The 22,544-nt window shown below is 31.3% G+C and overlaps 1 protein-coding gene across 1 annotated transcript in view; it reads right to left on the bottom strand.

Moving 5' to 3' along the window:
* LOC118205085 (uncharacterized) overlaps window positions 1–22,544 on the bottom strand; it is a 130,832-nt gene that overhangs the window by 44,635 nt on the left and 63,653 nt on the right. The window contains exons 6-7 of the mRNA XM_085824063.1: window positions 22,379–22,453; window positions 18,238–18,376 (exon numbers count right to left, since the gene is read on the bottom strand). Coding sequence (XP_085680189.1) covers window positions 18,238–18,376; window positions 22,379–22,453 — 214 coding nt within the window. The remainder of the gene's footprint in view (window positions 1–18,237; window positions 18,377–22,378; window positions 22,454–22,544) is intronic.

Raw genomic sequence — 22,544 nt, forward strand, 5'->3', positions numbered from 1 at the left:
GTCAAATTCATAGGTACACTTTGGCCAAACAAACAAGGTTTAACTTTAGGCAGGCCGAAAAAAAAAAATCAATATTCATAGAAACGTAGATTTATTTCGAATAATACAATAATAAACATATATATATTTATATAGATAAGAACAAGAAAAATTTAATGTTTATGTCCTGATACTTGACATCTCTTCTCTGCTATTATCTTTCCTATTTCGGGAGAAATTTTGTTTGCAGTGATAACTTTCAACACTGACTCAAGGTGACCATCATTAATACGGTTTCTAATATAAGACTTATTACCTTTCATGACTGAAAATAACTGCTCGCACCGATAAATGCTACCAAACATGGAAATAATTTCATATGCGAATTTTCGAGTATTTTCAAACCTGGCAGATAAATATTTGTAAAATTCAGGCAGGTTTAGCAAAAATCAATTCAAAACAGAGAAACTAATTCTATCTCAGAGCGAAATCGCTACAAATCAATCACAGCATTAAGTAAACAAACAGTTCACTAGAACTACAGCTACTACCGAGATGAGTTGTTTGTTCTCGGCTTTTATAAGCTTTATAATTAATTTCTCGAATATACTGGAAACATCTATAAATATCTGGATTTTTGTGAATGGCAACAGCAATTACGAGATATTTATTTATTAGGTATTAAATGCACGCGCTGTTCTATTTTTAACCTTCCAACGCAGCTGTCTTTTCAAAAATCGCCTGCGTTGCTAAGGGAACATGAAGCAAACCTAATTACAATTCTAAATAAAAAAAACTAACTAAATAAATAACTATGAAATCCGTAACAATATGAATTAAGTAATAATTAATAATAAAGCAAAGTGCATGCACATGCATGCACCAATATATCGTACAAAACTATGATTGGAAAACTAAGACCATGAGTTCGGCCACATTCGGCTATCGGGGGATGTGTACAAGTTCTGAGTGCACGTGTCCCCCAAAAGCCAAAGGTAGCTGAACGCAAGCTACTCACACGCATTTGTAATTTAAGTAGTGTGTGTGTGTGTCAGCTCACTGTGAGTAATCTAACAACACTGAATAAATCATCATTAATTACTTAGAAGTAAACATTTAATTTTTTTCTTCGTCGATATGTTATTTTATTATTATATATTATTATTTGCCGATATATTGGACGGGCCGCAAAAATATTTGTTGTGGGCCGCAAGTTTGACATCCTTGATCTATAGTATAATAAACATACATTTAAATAGCTTATTGTTTCGTATATGTTTGGGAAAATGGACTAATTTTCATAACAGAAATCTTACAAATAATAAGCAATTTAAATCCGAATAAAAAATTTTATTATTCCAAAGGGCGTTAGCCCAGAAGGGCTATTAATTTCGTTTTGGCATTTTGCGTCGATTCACTTTTCAAACTGTTGCCATCAAATATTACAGCCGTGTATTATATTTAAAGAAATTAAATAATGAAGAATCTTCATAAATGTATGTATGTTTCTTGCATTGTGATAAAACAACGGTACTTAGAGCCATCAGATTTTGAATAACGTAATCTTCCACCAAATATGGGCATCTGGAAGCCCTAATTTGGAATTTGTTTTATTATCGATTTCATATTTTGGAACACTGTAAGGAATTCTTGATAAAACAAAACGATTTCAAAGTGAGCAATGACAATATTGTACAGGAGGAAGGAATTCTTGAGACTGTGTTTCGGAAATTCTAATGATACGCTTATTTTAAAATTATTTTGCGATATTGCTGTTGAATTGAATTCTATGGTTTAAGTGCGAAGAACATGATATTTAATAAATGAAAGTAAAACACAAAACCTTAAAATTGGGCGTAATGTAATTTATTTATTTTTTCTTCTCATTAAAACTGCAGTTGTGACGTGAATACCAGCAATTTTTTCTACAGTCTCTCTATAAAGATGTCTACCTCAAGGTAAATAGCTTTTCCGTGCATTTCCATTTAACTTTATCAAATCTGTCTATAAACACAGACGTCTAGTGATTATCTAATCAGTATAAAAACGTAGTCGTTTAATACTTATGCGTAAAAAAAATGTTATACATATTTTATTACAGTGTATCGTAAAAAGTGTTGCTTAAACACAGTCATAAAGCAGTGAATGAGGGGGAAAAAAAAAAGAGCTTCTCACTTTCCATACAGCTGTTAACAGGATCATTATTTTGTTTTCAAACAGACAACGAAATTTTCAGATTAGGGAATTTTCAGAGGATGAAATATGTCGAAAGAAATTAATGGTGTTACCGCAATTTCGGTTTGCGCATTTTAAAAAATCCACACGATATGCACAAATCTATAACAATCACTTGAATGATTTTTAATACCCAATTTAGAAGACAGACCTGATATTTGATCAATATGCTTTCAGTTTTATCTTCTTCTTGGTATCAATAGATTGAATATGTAATTCAATTAAACTTTTCCTTGAAAGCATCAATTTCATTTGTAAATGTTTGCTATACTAAATACCAATATTATTAAAATTCCCAGCCTTAGTAAAAGGCTAGCCACTGACAGAGTGAATAAGACTACTGTAATTGTGTTAAGCCTGCGTTAAAATCCCAGAGAATGAGGTGGCTAATTAGTCGTTTTTGTATTTTTTTTTCCCATGAGCAAAGCGAACATGAGCTAGTTGCCCTTAAAAAATCCTCCTCGTATGCGTCTTTTGCCTTAGGGAAATAGCTCTCGTATGCTATATCAGATGCGCTGCAAACTCGGGAAAGTTTATGTTCTTTCATTATAGTTAATTAAAAAAGCAATCAAACCCAATAATACTGTTTATGGATGTTTCAGAAGTTATTCAAGACTTAAAAAAACATACTACTAGTGCCTTTTGTAAGCATTACTAGAACAGAATTTTTGATAGGATTTAATTAGATGAAGAAAATCGCAATCTATTGGGTATGCATTAAAGAAAAACAATTAATTCCAAATTATCATTCAACATGTTATAGACAAATCTTTAATTAAAAAATACGTATTTATAACAAAAACAAGATCAAAAGAAGAAAATATTTCAATTTTTCAATTTGATTGTGAAGAAGTAGAAAAATGCAGTAAATTTTTCGTATGCTTTAAGAATTCTTCAATTTCGTAGTATCGACCTAGCGGTACTGTCGCTGAACTGGGAGTTTGACCTAGGTTGAAATCCTAGTGAACGGGTGGACTGCATGGGAGTTTTAATGGCTTCCTTTTCTGTAGCGTGAATACGAGATATTTTCCCTTCAGAAGTCTTCACGAAAGCATCCTTGTTCATAGGCAGATAGTTTTAGTCTCTTAGTTAAGAAGAATCGTAGGTTACCTCACTTGCATAAACAAACGAAAGTGAGTTCTTGCTCTATATTGGCTCTTATAGACTTTTGCATTGATTTAAGTTTAATGTAAATTTGAACATGACTGTAAAATTAATTTTTTATGTCACAAATATTATTAAATTTATATAGTATAATCATTGGTACGCATGTGAGCTAACCTGTTCTTCTACGGACTTTGAGTCATTACGGCTTTTGATGCTGCAGACTTGAAAAATGTACATTGCCCTTTGCCAGGATTCGAACCCTGGAGCTCTCGAATACGCGTCGAGTATGCTTCTAATTACACCGCGATGGATTATGTAAAGGAGGGGGAAAATACCTTATTAATTAAACTAACTATCATAGTGTCCAAACTCTGCTATTCTATTCTAAGCAAGGCATTGAAGAAAGTTGCTTTGCAGTAATTCTTATTCTCGAAGTAAAGGAAAACAAACTACTGAAATATTATGTCCTTTGATTGTAATCAATTTAGAGTTTTCCTCGTTTGAAAATATAATTATTTTAAAGAATTTTTTTCCTTTTATGAATATAAACGATCTACTGTTTACTGAGATCAATGTACTAGGAAAAAGAAACATAATTTATCATATCAGATATACATGAAAACAATGAACAAATTAGAACTCACTTCAGTTATCTGCAATCAATGCATATATTCTCTAGGAATACGTCAAAGATGAGTGCGTTGATTATATAATGGAATTCACGGATTTATATAAGATTAAAAGCACTTCCTTTGTTAGAAACTTCAAAACAATATCTAACGACGCAGGTGTGGAATTGCAATTAAAAAGTGCATAGGATAAGCGATTTAGTAGAAGAATAACAAATATCATAAGCTTGAATTATTTTGTCGGTTATGGAACTTAGAATTTCAAAATTGTGAACATTACTGATAAAACAGTAACAATAATAATATAACATTTAAATAATAAATTATAAAATATAATTAAAATAATAAATTATGCAATAAGGCACTTTTTTTTTTAATGTTTTGTGAGTTACCTTTATTAAATATCATGCTCTTCGCACTTAAACCATAAAATTCAATTCAACAGCAATATTGCAAAATAATTTTAAATTAAACAGATCTTTAGAATTTTCGATTCAGAGTCTCGTGCAGTGGAGGTAATTTTTTTTTATTATTATTATTATCCCTTACAATGTTGTCATTTCTCGCTTTGAAATTGTTAAGTTTGTTAATCAAAAATTCTTTAATGTCTGACAAGATATGAAATAGATAGTATAACAAATTCCAAATTAGGGCTTCCAGAAAAGTGAATCAACACAGAAAGTGAATGGACGCAAAATGCCAAAACAAAATTAATATCCTTTCTGGGCTAATACCCTTTGATCTGAAATGAAACTACACAAAATGATTTTTTTTTTTAAATTTATCCAAGTTATTTACATTTGCAGAATAAAAGAAAAATTTGAAAAGTTTCAGATTTTAAATTATGTCCAAAAGGACCTTTTTTTAACATTTTGCGTGTTACTTATTAAATGTCACGTTCATTGCACTTAAACCATAAAATTCAGTTCAAGAGCAATATCGCAAAGTAGTTTTAAATTGAGCATATCTTTTAGAATTTCCGATACACAGTTCCGCGCGCTGGAGATAAAAAGGTTTTTTCTGTACAACATTGCCATTTCTCGCCTTTAAATCGTTTAGTTTGTTACTCAAAAATTCGTTAAAGTTTTACAAAATATCAAATCGATCACAAAACAAATTCCAAATTTCAAATTTGAGCTTCCACATACCCATATCCGCAGTAGGGTTATGTCATTCAAAATTCGATGGCTGTATGTACCAATGTTTTATCACAATGCAAGAAATATACATACATTTATGCAGATTTTTCGTCATTTAATTTCTTCAAATATAAAGCGGGACTCTAACATTGGGTGGCAACAGTTTGAAAATTGAAACGGACATTTATAATGAACCAACGCAAAACGAAAACAATAGCCTTCAAGGACAAAGTCCCTTTAGACTAAAAAGAATATTAGTGAAAAGACTTAGACATTATTCTTTAAATTGTTAAGCATTATTCGTTAGATTAACCTTTGCGAGAATTTAGGGAATAACGTATCATACAGTGTTAAAAAATCTTTACTATCCCTTTTTTGTTTGTTTTGTTTTTAGTTTTTTTGTTTTGTTTCTAAAAATTGTTGCAACAAACTGTAGTTTCATTCTTGAAACGTAATTCTAACTTGAAACAGGAATGAAAGCTTGAAAAAAATCTTCAAATGAAATGACAGATACTTTCTCAAGATTCGGAAAATCAAAGATATATATTGTCTGCATCTTTCCTTTTGGATACAGGGCCAAGTCAAAATTGCTTGAATACGGCAGGGACGGGGGGGGGGGGAAGCTCTTAAAACCCTGCAGTAGATGGTCCTCGCATTTTCTTCTTTCCCATACTGTCTTTTTCATTGTGACTGAGGGTAATAAAATTTCCCGCGCTGCTGAAGAAGTTGTCCCTTCATCTAAATTAGGTTCATCTAAGCTTTAACATTAAAGAAAAATTCTGATATTTTGTATTTCCTATCTGTTCTCTAAAAGTGTGTAATACAGAAGATGTAAATCCTTAGTTCAATTTCAATCGAATTTAATCATATTAAAATTATTATTTTCTTAAATCACTGAATAATAATTTACGATAAAATATCAATCATTCGTATAATGGCATATTTAAAAATTTTACGTCGTTCGTTTTAGAGATTCGGATGACCTCTTGTTGTCCATCCATTAAAAGTATTATCCACCGAACGATGAGTGCGCATTCAAAACATAAAAATTTTAAAAAGTAGATTAATAAAGGATTTTGATTAATCTTGGAAATATTTCAGAGTAAAGGTTTGGAATTCTTATGATTTTATATTCTAAATGGTATAGTCTACACTAAAAATGGATAAAAAATATTTGAGCTATCTTATTCCAAAAGCATTAAATTTCTAAAAGCATTTTAAAACATTTTTGATTGGTGCTATGATAAAATAATACGAAATACCAAAAGCAGATTTTGGTTTTTAAAATAAATTACTATCATGAAACTACATTTATAATATTCTGTTGCATTCTGATGACCATGCTTTAGATACTCCTTTCAGTTTTTAAATTAAATGTTGAATCGAATTGCAGACATAAATTTATGCACAATGAGAATGAAATTTACGTATGGTGGAAATAATCATACAATACTTGCCACCAAGAATAATTCTCAGTAACTGAACAGTACTTCAGGTTCTGCATATAAAACGGTACAATGTTAATTATATTATAAAATGTTCAGGAAACATCAAGAATTTCAGTTTATTTGTAATCATTCTAATTAAATAACCATTAATTAACACAAGCAGTATTTTGAATTTGGATTCACTAAGTCTCAAGTTGTAAGTCGCAAGAATAAATTTTTTAAAAAGTAAATTATTGTAATTTCCAAAACTGGTATAACTGCGTATAGATTTCCAAATGATAAAGTTTTCTTATTTTTTAAAGATCTAAAATTTCACAAATTTCATTTGTAAAATTTAAAACGGAATTTTTTAAAATTTGCTTCAGATTTTTGAAAAGAGAATGTGTAGAAGAGTTTTAAGTTTAATCTCGATTTAATTATCTGTATTTTAGTTCTGAGCAATTATCTAGAAGATTATTTAAAGCAAAACTAAAAAACTGTGTATGTCTTATTATAAATTTTAATTGTTTATACATTTATATACTTAAAAAGCAGAATTTTTTTCATAATACAGCTAAAGCTTCGTATCTGAGACACACTGTGTACACTTAATAGATTTTTCTAGTATAGTTCATGAAGATCTGTTTTCTCTTTGAAGAAATGAATAAGAGCGCTCTTTGTACGAATATTGTTTTGGATCAATTAGAAATTTTACTACTGTTATATAATTATTATTATGGAAACAGATCAGCATATGATGCTGCAACTTTGTTCAGAAAATTTATTAAGGATATTTAGACAGTAAAGCTCAACAAATTACGCAATGAGTATTTGTTTTAGAGTGGATATTTTCATTGAAAATTATTTTAACTTGAATAAGGCTCGGAAACCATTTACAGTCCAAAATCCAGAAAAAGTAGGCAATCAGTCCATTTGGTTGAAAGCAGAATTCTGAATTAGTATTTAGTGATTTTTATGTAAACATTAAAAAAAATTGTAAACATGATAATCTGAGAAAGAATAAGAAAGGCCAACAATAACTTTACAATTTTAGGAAAGTATAAATTAAGAATCTCAATATTTCAATATTGCACAATTTGGATGGCGACAAGAACGAGAAATACAGTTTAAGAATACTCAAGCGGCAAACTTTCAGATTTGTGGCTTTGTTACACTATGCAAAATGTGCTTTTCTATGTAAAATATTTAATGAATTATTCATAAAATGTAATTTTAAGAAATCGATAACAAGATGAAACTTGGAAAAATCATATTTTATTCCAGGATTTATTTCGCTGAAATCAAAATTGTGCTAAACCTTGCTTATGTTTAAAATGTTCTTAAGTACTAAATCTTACTTATGTTTAATTGTTCTGAACTAATTTGCCTATATTAAAGCTAAACCTTAAGTAAATTTTTAATTTCTCCTAAAAAGCAATGAAACATGAAAAAAAAATATGGTGAAAATGTGAAATAAATTTTGTTTGCTTATACAAACTGAAACATTAAATCCTTATTTTGCCAAAAAGTAGCCAAACTGATAGCACAGGACGTAGACAAGGAACATAGCCAACGGCTATTTCTGGCGATAAGCGCTAAACAAGTGTCTCTTGCATCTATTGAGATGTTTTTGTAATTAGGGAGAAGGAACTCCTAGGATAGTTGAAACACACTTCTTTTCTTTAACAATGCAGATGTTGTACAGCTTGAACAACAAAACTATTTCCATTACTCAGACCTTTGAATAAATAAGGTAAAAATGAATAGAATAACACTCTTAAACATTTGAACATTACAATTAGGATTATAAAACTAAGTGATCTTCTGTTTAGAAAAGGAGAAAACATTGTCAGGAAAAAAAAACAAACAAACATAGAGTAAATTTTCTTTTCGTGCTTTGTCACTCTAAAGATTGTTAGCTCAAAAAGCTGCTTCTTTGATGGTAGGAAACTCTATCGATAATTCTTTGATGTCTTTTGCATCACAAACAGTGGGAGGGAGAAACTTTCAAACACGGTTATAAATAGACTTGCGTGTTACTAAGATTTCAGTTGCGACAACTTTTCCGCAACACAACCAGTGATTTAATTGAATTTTCTGAATTTTTCCTTTGCTAATTAAATATGGAAAGTGATGACGATTGCGCGAATCACTTCTAAGCTCCTCTGAGGATCTTTCAAGTACTGATGAATCGGAATCAGAGGATGATTGCCTTACAAGTGCCAGAGGCTGGTGTAAGATTGATGTCGCTGATAAGTTACCACCTCCTCCAAGATTTCCTTTCATAGGAGTTCCAGGACTGAAAATCTGCATTGAAGATAAGGCTAATCCCTTATCTTTTTTTAATGCTTTCATGGATGATTCTATTATTCAGCATATAACTACCGAAACAAACAAGTATGCTGAACAATATTTAGAGGAAAATGAAGCTACTCCAAGTTCAAGGACTCGGCTGTGGACTGAAACTGATAACAAAGAAATTAAAGTTTTCCTTGCAATGCTTATGCTGCAAGGAATAATTTACAAACCAGTAGAAAAATGGTTTTGGTCGCAAAGATCTGTACTCCATACTCTATTTATAAGCAAAATTATGACCGAGAAAAGGTATAGTTTGATAATGAAATTCCTTCATTTCGACGACAATTTAACTTACGATGAAACTGAGCATCCAGAGCCAAAGCTTCGAAAAATTCACAGCATTTCAAAAATGCTAACACATAAATTTAAATGCCTGAAAGAGACATCCGTATAGATGAATCACTGATGGCGTATAAGGGAAGACTTGGCTGGAAGCAATATATCGCTTCAAAATGAGCACGATTCGGTGTTAAGATGTTCCATTTGTGCGAATCATCTAGTGGATATGTTTGGAACTCAATTATCTATACTGGCAAAGAGACTGCATTTTATAAAAAAATATGTTAATTATGGCTTATCGACGAAGAGCGTAATGTCGCTGATAGATGATTTATTGCAAAAAGGATATTTTTTGACAATTGACAACTTTTATACTTCTCCAGAACTGACAGAACTACTGATTACTGAGAAGACAGATGTATGCGGCACAGTTCGAACTACAAGAAAAGCTTTGCCTCCTGCATTAAAATCTGAAAAGCTGAAGACAGGAGAAATAGTAGCATTTCAAAAAGGCAAAATGTGTGTTTTAAAATGGATGGACAAAAAACCAGTCTGCATATTAAGTACTGTGCACAACGCAGAAATGATAGAGACAGTAAAGAAAAATAAATCGTTAAAGAAACCTACTGCAGTAGTAGATTATAACAATTCTATGGGAGGAGTTGACAAGGCCGATCAGTGCTTATCCTATTACCCTGTGTATCGGCATCAACAAAAGAAGTACTACAAAATAATATTCCGGTATTTGGTGAATCAAGTCATGTGGAATGCTTTCATTTTATATAAAAAATATGGCTGTGGTGCCAAATTAAATCATTTAGACTTTCGTATTGAAATAATCGAACGTTTAATTGAAGAAAATTGCGGTCCAACAGCTCGTCGTCAATCTGGACAAAATTTGCATATGGATGTTTTTCGATTACAGGGTAGACATTTTCCAACTTTTATACCTCGGTCAGGTAAGAAATTAAATGCTGTAAGACGATGTCTTGTATGTGCTCAACGTAAAAATGAAAATGGAAAGAGAACAAGACGTGAAACCAGATACCAGTGTGAGGAATGTCATGCAGCATTATGTATAGTGCCATGTTTCAAAATATATCACACTGAACATGAATTTTAAGCATCATCTCTATCGTTTAATGTAGGAAACGTGAGCACTTTTCTGTTTTTAGTTATTATAGGTTTGCTTAGATGTTAATATTGTATAATGATTAAAATATTGCATATTGTTCAGTATAAGTTAGTGCATAATGATGATAAGTATAACATTGTTCAAATAGATTTTTATTTTATTTTGAAATTATACTTCTGTATTGATTTGTCTAGAAACAATAGGTCCTCTCCTAATATGTAAGAATGCATTCTAATTTACGCTCTGAAAATAAAAAAATAAGTATATTTTTATTTAAGTAATCTTCATTGCTTAACATTCATACAATAAGCACGTGGATAAATAATGAAATGTTTTATGTTGTTTACTTATGTCAAGCATTTTCTTATTACAATAATTATTTTTTTTATCTGTTTAATTAAATTCAGATTTATTAGATTATGTTAGAGCACAGTAAGGCTATCTGCCTAAGGGAGCGGATGCTTTCGTATATTTTTATTTAAGTAACCTTCACTGCTTAACATACATACAATAAGCACGTGGATAAATAATGAAATTTTTTATGTTGTTTACTTACGTCAAGCATTTACTGATTTTAATAATTATTTTTTTATCTGTTTAATTAAATTCAGATTTATTAGATTATGTTAGAGCACAGTAAGGCTATCTGCCTAAGGGAGCGAATACTTTCGTAAAGGATTTTCTAAGGAAGCCTGAATCATATTCACTAATAAGTTCTCCACGAGGAATTTCTCATCTTACGCAGACAGCTCTAGTAATAAGATTTGCATACCCCTCCGACACGCAAAGCATATTTCTCAAGCAGAAAAAAGAAGGTCATAACTTTCTGTAACCTTATGAAAGTGTAGAGACATTAGGATATTTTTGGAAGAGAGATAGAAAAATTAGCAACGCCTTCGCCGGGAATCGAACCACGCACCTCTGAAATACCGGCTCAGTGTGGTAACCACTACACCACGAAGACACGCTAGGAAGGCGGGAGGAATACCTTACAAAAGAAAAAGTCATTAAATTAATATTTTTTTAATCTGAGGAAAATATTACATTTCAGAAGTTTTGAGTTGCTGTTCAAATAGTACTAATTTTTTTAATTCAAACACGTTTTATTGAAGATAATAATTTTAACTTTTAATTTAATTAGTCTTAAAATTTGTATGGATTTAATAATACTTTTAATTTGTTTCCAGTTTTACAATGAAATTTTCAAAATTAAAAACGATTTAACAGCGTGATTAAAGCCGAAACAAATTCTGAGATAAGGGGAAAAATAAGAATGGAGATGTAGAATAGAAAATTCAGCATACTGATCCCCGCCCCCCACGAAATAGTCCAAAAATTGGGGAAAGTACAATATGTTATATGCTTAGTCTTGTGTTTTTATCAAAGTATTTTAAACTGTGCAAAGCGAATTCACATACAGATAGTAAAAGACAGATTTATATCAAAATGTTTAAATTATAGAAATAAATTTTCATTATACTATCACATTGGAAAGCAATGTACATCTCTTATACATGAACTTAAAACTGATAAATATGGCATATAATGATATATGTGCGTATATATGTTTATAAATGTGTGTATGTGTATTTAAGGATCTGATAATATGAAAAGACAAGCAGTTTATTTTTATATTATTAGTTACAAATGCAAATGCTAGAAAATCTGGACACCTGAAATATCTAATATCATTTGGGAAAGAAAAGCGTCATAAAAAATTTAATTGTTACAGTTCCTTTTAAAATCGTATGCTACATTTTAGCTGGTGATTGAAAGCCTGAATAAGTAGAAATTTGTATGTAAATAATACAGTGTATTGTCTGTATGCAGTACATATATATTTTTAGAACAAATAAAAGTTTAAGTTTATTTTAAAAATCTGCGGGCAGTATTTAAGAAACAACGATTGGGTTACATAATGCAATACTTATTTATTTAATTTTTACTGATGCTGGCTTGTTGAGATTCAGTTTTCAAGAACATAAAACCAGAAATCTTTAAAGTAATATTAAAAAGGTACTTGGTTCAGATTACAAAAAGCAGTAATAACTGCTTATACAATATTTATTGTTTTCCTTAATATATATTTAGTACGACTATGAAACTACTGTAAAGTACAAAATCTAATCGCAGAATAGAATACTTCACTTTCGAATATTTTGATATTCAAGAAACATTTGAAAGCACGAAGTCAGGAAAATTTAAAGGAATCAAATAATAATTCTTTGAATCATGAATACTGTTATTCCAAATTAAAAAGTAAAATGATTTAAAGGCACTTAAATTTAGTGTTATGTTAACAATGTTGAGATATTGAAAAACCTATTTTTAATAACTTTTTTACATAATTACTCTGACATTTAATTCTCATAATAAAATGACTTTACTGCCCGTGATATGTAAGCCTATTAGCTTTAAGATGTATCTCATTACTTTTCCTTCTTGTGCCAAATATGTTAGCCGCACACTGACAAACTTATAACAGTTTCAAAACTTTTTGATCTCTCCTGTTGGTAATTCTACGATATTTAAAAATTTGCGCCAAAATGACTATACTCAAGCAAGTAAAACTACAATTCTAATATTCCTTGTAAGCTGGTGAAACTATTTCATAAATCATAATCTTGAATGTATGTATTTCACTGTTACCTTTGTTTTACAATACTTATCAAATAATTGCTGTTAAAAATTTGTTATGCTTTATTCAAAATCACAGAATGGAATAACTGCATGCCAATGATAATTAGTATTTATTAAGCTTGGAGAATACATGATTCAATGGAGAGCAGCATGCCAAGCAAAACAGAAAAGAAACACTCCAAAGCGAAACATAAAATTAGGAAAGCAGCAACCTTGAGTTGAAAAAACTCAGTCGATTTTTAAGGCAAGCAGGTACAGGTCCCACTGTACTGGCAGATTTCTTTGCTTCTGATGAAGAGGGACCTGCACCTGTTTGTCCTCGAAGTCGACTGCATTCTTGACTAAATCTACGCCAAATACAAGGTTGTTGCTTTGCTAATTTTATGTCAAATATAGTTAATTATGATTTTACCATGCAATTGTGTTAAAATATAAAAAAATTAAATTCCCATAAATTCAGTTTATAGGCTCCGGGTGTGCTAAATCATGCGTTTACAACATATTCATGTCTCCAATAGCCCATTTATATTTACAAAATTAATTTTTAATAAGAGCATATAATTAAACTGATATTACAACGCGATTTAATGAGTTTTTAGAAATAAAAACTAAACCAATTCAGAGCTACTTTTGATGAACGATTGAACGTAATGCAGGTAACAACATTATTTTACTGTATATTTGTTGTATAAATAACTTCAGATATTAACTGAATTTTGATTTTTTCATTACATAAAATGAAACTAATGGTTACAAATAAAATAATAAAAGAAATGTACGCAAAGAAATTCTAAATTTATATCTTTAATTATAGTTTCAAAAGCAATAATGTATTTTGGGTAGAAAGCCAGTATGTTTAAACTTGATGCGCAGACAACGGAATTGCAATTATTTCATTGGATGGTTGGTTAACTGTACAAAGCAAAGTATTCAAAGCCAGTTTCCTTAATGGAGTAATGACTTTGCTAAGGGCTTTCTAACAGAAATTGTCTCGTATGTACATGAGGAAAAACACGATGTGTCATGCAATTAGTTATTTCGCTAAGATCAAATCTTAGCGAAAGTCGAACTACCTGTTTTCAGTGGTCTTATCCATTTGGCCAGTTGCAAGGTCTTTTCTTGGTTGCGAAACAGCGTTGCAAGTAAATTCATGGTAATCATGAACTCCATGTGTGCAATTTTCGCTCAATCAATTGAGCATTTTCAATTATTAAATATCCATTCATTATATATATCATTTCCATAGTAAAGTTCTTGTTTTCTTCTTTACTTACTAAAAAGGAAAGCTAGAAAAGTACATTGTTCGAGAGTGCTCCCCTTTTGAGGTATATTTATCGAATTCCATTAAATTATTTTTCTAATGTGTAGTTAAGAGCTGAAGGTTAAGAATTATGTAGTTAAGAACTTTTTTGACTGAGTCAAATTTTGAAATAAATTTCTGGTTTGCTTTGCCGCAGTTGCTTCTGCAGAGTCGTTTCTGCAATGCTAGTACAATATTTCATCGAATACGAGTTTTCCCATTTGGTATTTTTATTCTGACAGAAAATTCAGTGTGGGTCCATAAGGTTCAAATTCTTGTTTGTGTTTCTAGCCACGTTATTAGATTTAAAAAGACATGGAGGTGCTTCAAATTTCAAAACGAACAAAAGTGTAGGAAATTAAAAGATGCAAAATAAAATGTATTAAAAAATCTTTTTAATTACTCAGTTTTCAGAACGTCATTGGACGCCTCGGTTTAAAATGTAGCTAGTGGGTTATCAGGTCAGGGTATTTGGATATGACAAAGCACACGACAGCTGTCCTAAGGGAAGGTATATTTTCGAGGACGACTTGCTCAGCGAAACTAGGTCGTATTCACATTACACAAGCGGAAAGCCAGAAAACGGTCTATATAATAACAACTCGCTCTTCTGAGCAATAACCTAGATCGAACTACCAGTATACAGCTGTTTACTTCTCGACCATAAGTGGAGCCCCTACTCTGCAAATCACATGATTTAACATAACAGAAAATTTTTTTCATTCTTGATTGTTCGCTTGATTGGATTTGATTATGGCAAAGCACACAAAGGCTACATACCTAAGGGAAGGGATGCCTTCATGGAGGACCTTTTAAGGAAAATTAACTCCCATTCATGCTATACAACGGAAAAATCGCTTTCCTTGTTGAATTGAAATTTTAAGCTATATCTATCCCGGGTAAGGAGACGAAATAAAATAAAAGAATTTACATAAAGTTCAAAATATATACGTTAAAGTATATGTGTTTTAATTATAAGTGTTTAAAAATAATGAGGACAAGGATCCTTTGAAACGTGTTGTATGATTTTGACTTTAGTATCATATAATCAGAAATGTTGGGATAATTTAAGAATTATTTTTTATTTTTCAATGCATTCTGATAAAATTTGCATATTAAAGATTTTATATATATATACATACATATGCATGTATGTGTCAATTTCCACACAGAGCATGATTTCAAGTATCATATTTTTGAATTTTCAATATAACAAATTACTAAGAGGAGAAACATGCCAATATAATAGTTAAAATTTGTAAAAAAGTAAACTTTAAATTCGCATAGATTTTTAAATAAACATTTATCAATTTCAAGAGCAAACTGGCATAAGTCCTTCTTCTTCAGACGCGAAAGAGATTTACTGCAATTTGCCTGCTCAAGATTGCTCTAGAAATCATTAGTGTATTATATCCTCACGTATTTTTCCCACTATCTTTTTAGCTGCAGGCACTATAAATTAAAAAAATATTCCTGTAGCTTCCTGTAATGCGTTCAGAGGACGCACTCCTCTAAATTTTAAATTGGATTCGTCCACGTCGTGATTGTTTTCATCTTATTGACAAAAACAAATCCCTGCAAACTACCCGTGAAGGTAACGCCGAACCTTTCCCTTCTAACTCTTGAAATTTATGCCTAATAGAAGAACCGACGAATAACAGCGAAGTAAACCCGAACTGACATTCACTCTATGATTTATCTAAGTCAGTTACACATTCCTCTTCTATAATTATTTACGGATGTCTTGGAGCCTAGGAGTAGCAGAGACAACTTTAAGAACGGGAAAGTATCAGCTTTAACACTGTACAGAGAAAAAAATCATTTCTTATTTAATGTCATATAATTTTATCTAACTTGATTCAAGACACACTTATTTCAAGGCATTTTAATTTAATTCTGAAACTATATTTCCGTCAAGAATGTGTTCCTAGAATTTATAACAAAAAAAGACGCTTCTTTAGGGAAATTTTTAAAAACAGTTTTAACTTTGAAAATACAGCATCTTAAAACTGAATTTTAGATTTTTTCAGTACACTAAATTAGGCAAAATATTCTCAGTTCTACGTTTATTCGCACGATAGTTTTAGTCTTAATTTTCATTTAAAGTTAGAAATACTTAAAGCATTAATAAAAGAAACTGGAAAAAAAAAAAAAAAAAAAAAAAAAAAAAAAAAAAATATTTTGGAAGTTTTCTGTGCGTATGTACGAATTTAGAAAAATTTCAAGTAATTTATCGTTTTTCAGTACATGATTTAAAATCATCATTATAAACTTTTAATATGGAAAAGGAATTTTTAATAAATAAAATCATTCAAAAATCTAGATAGTAATATAGTTTATCTGAAAAGAGTTCATTTATGTGCCGGCTTTTTTCTTTATACGATCTAGGAAGGTTAAGGCCACTAGGAAGGTTAAGTTACGGTGAAATAAAAACGTAATTTTCTATAAATTTTTGCGTGAGGAATGACTACAATTTTTATGCAGATTTTGTGAAATATTTTAGTAAAACACGAAGAAATAAAAGTAAATAATTTTCCAAATAAAAAACTAAAAACGCAAAGCAATATCGATTTCAAACACATAAAGTACATATGCTGTTTAAAATCTGCTTAGTTACACAGCCAACACGGCGATAACCACTAAAATCTGGTATACATTCAATTACCTTTCTTGCCATAATGAGAGCCTGCTGGAGAAAAGGACATGGACACGTCAATACGCCCTGCTGAACGACGGTCATTTGAGTAGGGGGAAAGCAACTAAAGACAGCGAAACGTCTGCCGCCTTTAGCTTTAATCTGGATACAGAATGGGCAGAAGAAATAGTAGAACCTGGTTTCTTTTCAAGACTTGAGATGAAGAGTTTTTAGTTGAGGGTTTCGGTCACTAGGAAGGTTAAGTACATTGTTATGACCACAGGAGATGGATATTTTCAACAGACAACGCTACATATTACAAGGTCTACCTTAGATGGCCTAAATGGCAAATGACTTTACATGGACTAGAAGAGAAACACGCTAATTTGACAATCAAAATCGTAAAAACAACCTTGTATTTAGCGTAAGTATATTGAAACACTCAATCGATTTCGAGGGCAGCTAAAGGTCCTTCCTCATCAGGAGAAAGAAGAAAAATAAAGGGAAGGAGTCTCAGAAACATGTGGTCCTTATCAGCACTGCACGTGGTTAAACCGGATTTTCAATCAGAGTTACACTGGCCGCCTACTTTTACTGAGCCAGCTATCTGATCAAACATGTAACACGAAGGACAAGAAAATTAGCGAAGTTAAAAATAGGGAGCTAGGGGCAACTGCACCTTCGTGCTCAAAATCTGAACTTCGAATTCGTTCATCATATACGATTATTCAAAGTTCAGATTTTGAGCGTGAAGGTGCAGTTGCCCCTCGCTCCCTATTTTTAACTTCGCTAATTTTCTTGTCCTTCGTGTTACATGTTTGATCAGATAGCCTGGCTCAGTAAAAGTAGGCGGCCAGTGTAACTCTGATTAAAAATCCGGTTTAACCACGTGCAGTGCTGATAAGGGTCAAGTGTTTCTGAGACTCCTTCCCCTTTATTTTTCTTCTTTCTAGGTATTTCTTTCTCCTGATGAGGGACCTTTAGCTGTCCTCGAAATCGATTGAGTGTTTCAATATACTTACGCTAAATACAAGGTTATTTTTACGATTTTGATTGACTTTACATGGCTTACTTGGCTTCTAGGATCACCAAATTTCAACCCAAGGCAAGAGGAATACCAAGCAACTGAATCCCAAACTATGAAACCTTAAAAAAAGGGGGAAATGGAAAGTACGGTTCATCATATACGATTTCAAATTTTCCAAACTATCAACTAAATATAAGATCATGTTAAGGAAAATCAAAATAAAGAAACCAAATAGTGGCCAAGCAACAATGTACTGAATATGCAGTCACAACAAATTACGCATTCAGTATGCATGGCACAAGTGCCATATACCACTTATACGTAAACAACAAATTTTAAAAAATTACCTCTCAGAAGTTGCAACTGGAACCTTTTTGATGAACCACCATATGCACATGAGCTAATCAGATTGCAAGCGCGGCTAAATTTTTCACCAACTTGTTGAATCTGTTGCACCAGTTCACGGGTTGGTGCTAAAACTAAGACCTAGAAAGAAATACACAACAGAAATGAATTTACCAAATTTCCTTTACATATTAATTACATAAAAAATCCAAGAAATCCAGAAAACTATATTTCTTATATAAAAATTATTAAGAAATACTTAATTTTTTCAGTGTAAATTTTCTATGCCTTTTGGTAGGAAACTGTTGATACTTCCATGTACAAATCATCATTATGGATACACAAAGATTTTCATGATTAGAAATCTTTTCTGTTAAATTCCTGACTGTGCACAGTTATAATTTTCATTAAAGTGAAGTTATTTTTATCAAGCATACTTGAGATAATGTTTTTTATTTATTTGACCACTCAGAGATTGGAACTTAGAAAACTCTATAATCAACGAAAACCTATTTTTATGAAATTAATGAGTCATTTTCGAGTGGAGCATTTTATCAAAACATTAAAATACCTTGTTGTGGGTAGTTCTCTATCTTTGCCCCATTCTTTTTGACAATTTTATCTTGAGTATAAAATATGATATACATTTATTTAGCACATGTTTCTGAGGTAGTTTGGTAGCTATACACTTTACGAGAAGCAAACCAATGAGTTGTAGTACAAAGTAATACAGGTACTTAATGGAGATGTAAACTTAAGGGACAAAAATTTTCAATGATTACCAGATTTTGTTTCCATGCTAAATACATTGCATGTATACAAGTTCACAGCAGATTGACTGCACACAGGTCTGACGATAGGTTGATAAAATTTTATCAGGAGAAACATTTCAGAATTCTGGCAAATTCCACAGAAATACTCATACATGTGTTCACAGAATCACACTGAACTAACAACTCACAACAACTAAGAGCAGATTCTCTCTCTGGCCTTATATAGTTTCACTCAGCCACTGAGATATTTCTAGTACTTTCTGCTTCTCAAAATTACTGGATGACATATGAGAGCCGAATACAGTTACACATGAAATAAATTATAATTATTCAATTACAATACCAGGGATCAGACCAAAACGTCACCAAATTTTTGCCAAGTTTGGCGATGCTTGAAGATTTCTCGCCCAATTTGGTGACAAAAATTAGTTGCCAGCTTGACAATACCTTGCCAAATTACCAAGATACCCATTTACTCAATGTTAAATGGATTGTCCCTGTGTTCTTACTTTTCTGACATAGCTTGTCACTCCAGATTTGTTTTATGTTACATTACACAGAAAAAAAAAAAAAAAAAAAAAAAAAAAATTCACATATAACTGCAGTAAAATCATCTATTTATGTACAATATTCGTAACAATACAATATAGGATCACATTTAATGTACATGTTTGCAGTTGGACTACAATCTTGTCTTTTTGGAGCTAGTCAATTATCATAGTTTGTTCGCATATTTTCCCTCTTTTTTTTACTAATTTTATATTCCAAAAAAATTCATAAGAAAAAGTTATATAAATAATTTAATCCCTGAAGGGTGTGGTTTCAGTAATGACATAACAAATGAAAAGCAGTTGTGAACAAACTATATGCAAGTATCAAACTATCACAATATTATTTCTTTAAAAGAAACATACATTCTAACACAAATACATAGAAATATTAACATTATAATACCTAATAAGATATCTTCATATCTACTTCCCCCTAACTTGAATCCTGCCTCTTCTTACTGTTGTCTCTGCTATTCCTTAGGCTTCGAATATACTAGAGAAATGTACTCGAAATAACTAGAGAAAATAATGTGCACCTGACTCAGTGAAAATGTATACTGAATGCTTGTGTTTGCTTCATTGAGACTAGCTTCTTCTTATATTGGGCTGGCACAAAATTCAACAATTAGATGAGGAAAATTTGGTGCAACCTTCACAAAATTCGTTTTTGTTAGTAAGACGAAAACAATTACTAAGCACACAAATCCATCTTAAAATTTACAGAAACTCATTCTCAAAATGCATCAAGAAAGGAAAACATTATGTGAATATTTTTTTAATTTTCAGAACCTGGTACTTTAAAAGCTAGATAAAAAAATGCATGAGGAATATGGTACTAATTTTTGTTTTCATATTACATAAATGCAAAAAAAAAAAAAAAAAAAAAAAAGAGAGAGACAGAGAGAGAGAGAAAGCAATACACATGTTATCTCCAGATGTCTTTTATTCAAATTAAAATCGTCAGAAATTACAGACTAGGCTACTTAATTCAGGCAAAACACATCAGGGCTATTCCTACACAACAGCAGAGGAATCACTCAGCTCTGGCTAAATCCCACACCATCCAGGAATAAAAGATAGCAATCAAAATCTTCATTCACAAATATTTTTAAAAGTTTACTTTAAAAAGTAAAAAGATGTAAATGCTCAGAGCATTAAAAGTTAAACATTCAAGAACATATCCAATATAATACCCAGGAAAAAGTCAAAAATTTCAGATTATTTTTTGCTACTGGAATAAAAACCATGTACTAATAGATTTTCTTAAACCAGAACCTGAACAGTCATTAATGCAAAAGAAAGAAGGTATAAAGAAGAGTAAACAGATTCTTCCAAATTAAAGAATTCTGCTTCCTCAAAAGAGAAATAATATGAAAATAAACTGAACTCCCATTTACCTGCATGCAGATTATAAATGCATCATCTAAAAAAAAGGCTATGATTGGTAAATAACTGGAATGAAGTTAAAAACTTGATGCTAATTTATACCTGAAAATGGCAGTTCCTTTGGTAGTCAGTCCCACTTCTGTAGGAAAGCTGTTTTCTGGTCTTGTGAAGGAATAGGCAAGTTGCACTTACCCTTCCAAGTGTTTATTATAGAGTTTAGATCTAGAGATATGAGTACAGATGTTCAAAATTGAGTTGCAAATTTAGATCTAGAGATTCGGATGGCCAATTCATCTTGCTAATATCCTCACTGAAATTATTCAATGTGACATTCTGACAAGGAAAACATGCGACTCAAAGTCTATTCCCTATATACCTTGCAGAAATCACAGTCTTTATCAAATGCATGGAGTTCCGTGTGCCCATCCAACATAATACCTACTATTAATTCTGCTGCCATACTAGTACATTTCTCAGACGTTGGAGGATAAGAAGCAGATCTCTAGTTCTCCTCAGCTGACAACGTATAGTGTATTAGTGGTTAATTTGAATCAAGACTTATTTATGATAAGAGAATGATCTCTCACTGATGCTTGGTCCAAATCAATTTTCTATGCACCATGTCAAGCAGGCTCTCTTGTATGCAGAAGTTAGTGAGATGCAAACAGTAGATATTCTTGCGAACATAGCATAACTCTTGAAATTTAGATTCCTACTGTCCCATGAAAATCACAACAGAACTGAAAAGCTGTTGTAATTCTGTTTTATCTCACTGTTATGGACAAATACAGAACATTATCAGTCATCATGGCTCTTGGACCACTTTTCCTAGGCTGACAGATCTGATATCCTTATTCTCTTTATAAACTCAGTATCCTTAAAATGCTTCCATAAACTGCACACCATGATGGGCATTACATTCAAGTCTCTAGCAATCTGCACTTTGATTGGCCTGTTTCCAGTCTCTTAACAATGTTCGACATCATTCCATCATCACACATTGATTGTTACTCATTTTAACTGTCTCCTTTTGAATTTCACCAAATATTACAAAAAAATCAAAAAAGTTGCCAAGGAATGAGAGCAAATGAAGCATGGAAAATACCACGTGAGCTTTAAACTATGCTTCCCTTAAATGCATACATACATTTGTGTACTTGATACCAATAATTTGCATTTGTAGCTTGGAAATATAATTTGTACCTTTTGTTCTGTACTTTTCAAGAAAATTGACAAAATACACAATTTCTTACTGAGTCTCTTAATGCTGAACACTTATACACATTATAAAACTACAACAACAACAACAAAAAAAAAAAAAAAAAAAAGACTCCCAAAAAAATGTAAATTTTGAAACTTGTACTTCTTAACATGCTTTCCGAAAAGTCTGAAAATCCTAAAAATAAAATACTATTAAAAAACTGCATGCTTACCTGTGGTCTACATTCATCTTCCCATCCACTATCAGAAGACTGATTTGAAGCATGAATGACAGCTGGTAGCATAAACTAAAAAGAAAAACATGTCTAATCATTTAATTTATATGAAACCAATGCAGGAAAAATAAATTTTATTAGTGCAAAATAATAATATTAAACA

This window comes from Stegodyphus dumicola, chromosome 1 (genome assembly GCF_044657685.1).
Source record: "Stegodyphus dumicola isolate Sdum_Otavi_A_Nest chromosome 1, ASM4465768v1".
NCBI lineage: Eukaryota > Metazoa > Arthropoda > Arachnida > Araneae > Eresidae > Stegodyphus > Stegodyphus dumicola.